This window comes from Trichechus manatus, unplaced genomic scaffold (genome assembly GCF_000243295.1).
Source record: "Trichechus manatus latirostris isolate Lorelei unplaced genomic scaffold, TriManLat1.0 scaffold00097, whole genome shotgun sequence".
Lineage (NCBI taxonomy): Eukaryota > Metazoa > Chordata > Mammalia > Sirenia > Trichechidae > Trichechus > Trichechus manatus.
This window is the reverse complement of record NW_004444033.1, coordinates 10177543-10178574: the sequence shown is the minus strand read 5'-3', so window position 1 is coordinate 10178574 and position 1032 is coordinate 10177543. Positions and strand designations below refer to the sequence as shown.

Sequence of the window (1032 nt, the reverse complement as noted above, 5' to 3'; positions counted from 1 at the left end):
GCCCCCCACCCACACACAGCCCCTTTGTGCTGGGGGTGCCTCTGCCCTTCCAAGATGACTGATCCCACTGCCATGGGCCTTTCCTCCTCACGCCAGCCTCTCAGCCTTATGTGTCCCCAGACTCCAAAGCAAGCAGCTCGAGTTCTCCCTGGAGCACTCTCACCACCCTTCACACTGTAGGCGTTGGGGCAATTTGCTGTGTATGAGGATGGTGGTCTTCCCACACAGTCTGAGGGGTCAGGGGAGGAGAGAGGGGAAACATCACAAAAGCCTTCTCCTCCCAGGCTGAGAACTTTCTCCTAAGAACGCTTCCCTCTGAGCCCCATCAGCTCGTTATGCTTCCCTGATAAAGTCTGGGATTGGGGGTGAAGGCCACAGGACTTCAGGTCTAACCCCTCTCACTTGTCTTCAGGACGTGTGGGCTCCTCACACCCACTCTCGTCAGGACTAAGACAAACAGGAAACATTCATTGAGCATTTATTGTTAGTCAGTAATGCTGGTAGTCAAATTCTCTTCTTCCCCTGTACTCAAGGCAAACGTTGGGGAACAATGCGGCGGGGGGGCAGCTGTCTGTCACCCCCTGAGGTGCAGTTGACAATTGGAAATTCTCTCTTATTTTCTCGTTCCCCTTGCCTTTCACCTTGTACAATCGGGCCTTCCCTCCTCTGGTCTCCTGAGAGAAGCACTTCCCATGCCTCTCCTTCTTTGAGAAGGTGATCTGGGCCCAGGTCCCTCAGTCAGACAGTCAGGCTACTGTCGGGGCCACCACGTCTGACTCTGCCTCTTCCTGTCCTGTAAACAGGGGCAGGATGAAGGCCCGCATTTAGTGCCCAGGTCCCCATGATATAAAAGTGTGAGTGTCACTTCAGAGGAGAGTGTTGCCTCTGCCCTGAGGAGACAGCCCCTGCCACCCCCAGTCCCTCTGAATCCCAGGAAAGTGCTAGAGAGGCGGCGCAATCAGGCTTCTCTCTGGGCCAGAAAACAGGAGTCTAGAAGAGTCGCTTCTACGTTAAGAATTTGAGGTGTGGGGG

At 54.7% G+C, this 1032-nt stretch overlaps 1 protein-coding gene across 1 annotated transcript in view; it reads left to right on the top strand.

The window, feature by feature from the left end:
• Nucleotides 1–1032, top strand: part of SLC13A4 (solute carrier family 13 member 4) — a 45220-nt gene that overhangs the window by 23237 nt on the left and 20951 nt on the right. The window contains exon 6 of the mRNA XM_023737150.1: nt 413–440. Coding sequence (XP_023592918.1) covers nt 413–440 — 28 coding nt within the window. The remainder of the gene's footprint in view (nt 1–412; nt 441–1032) is intronic.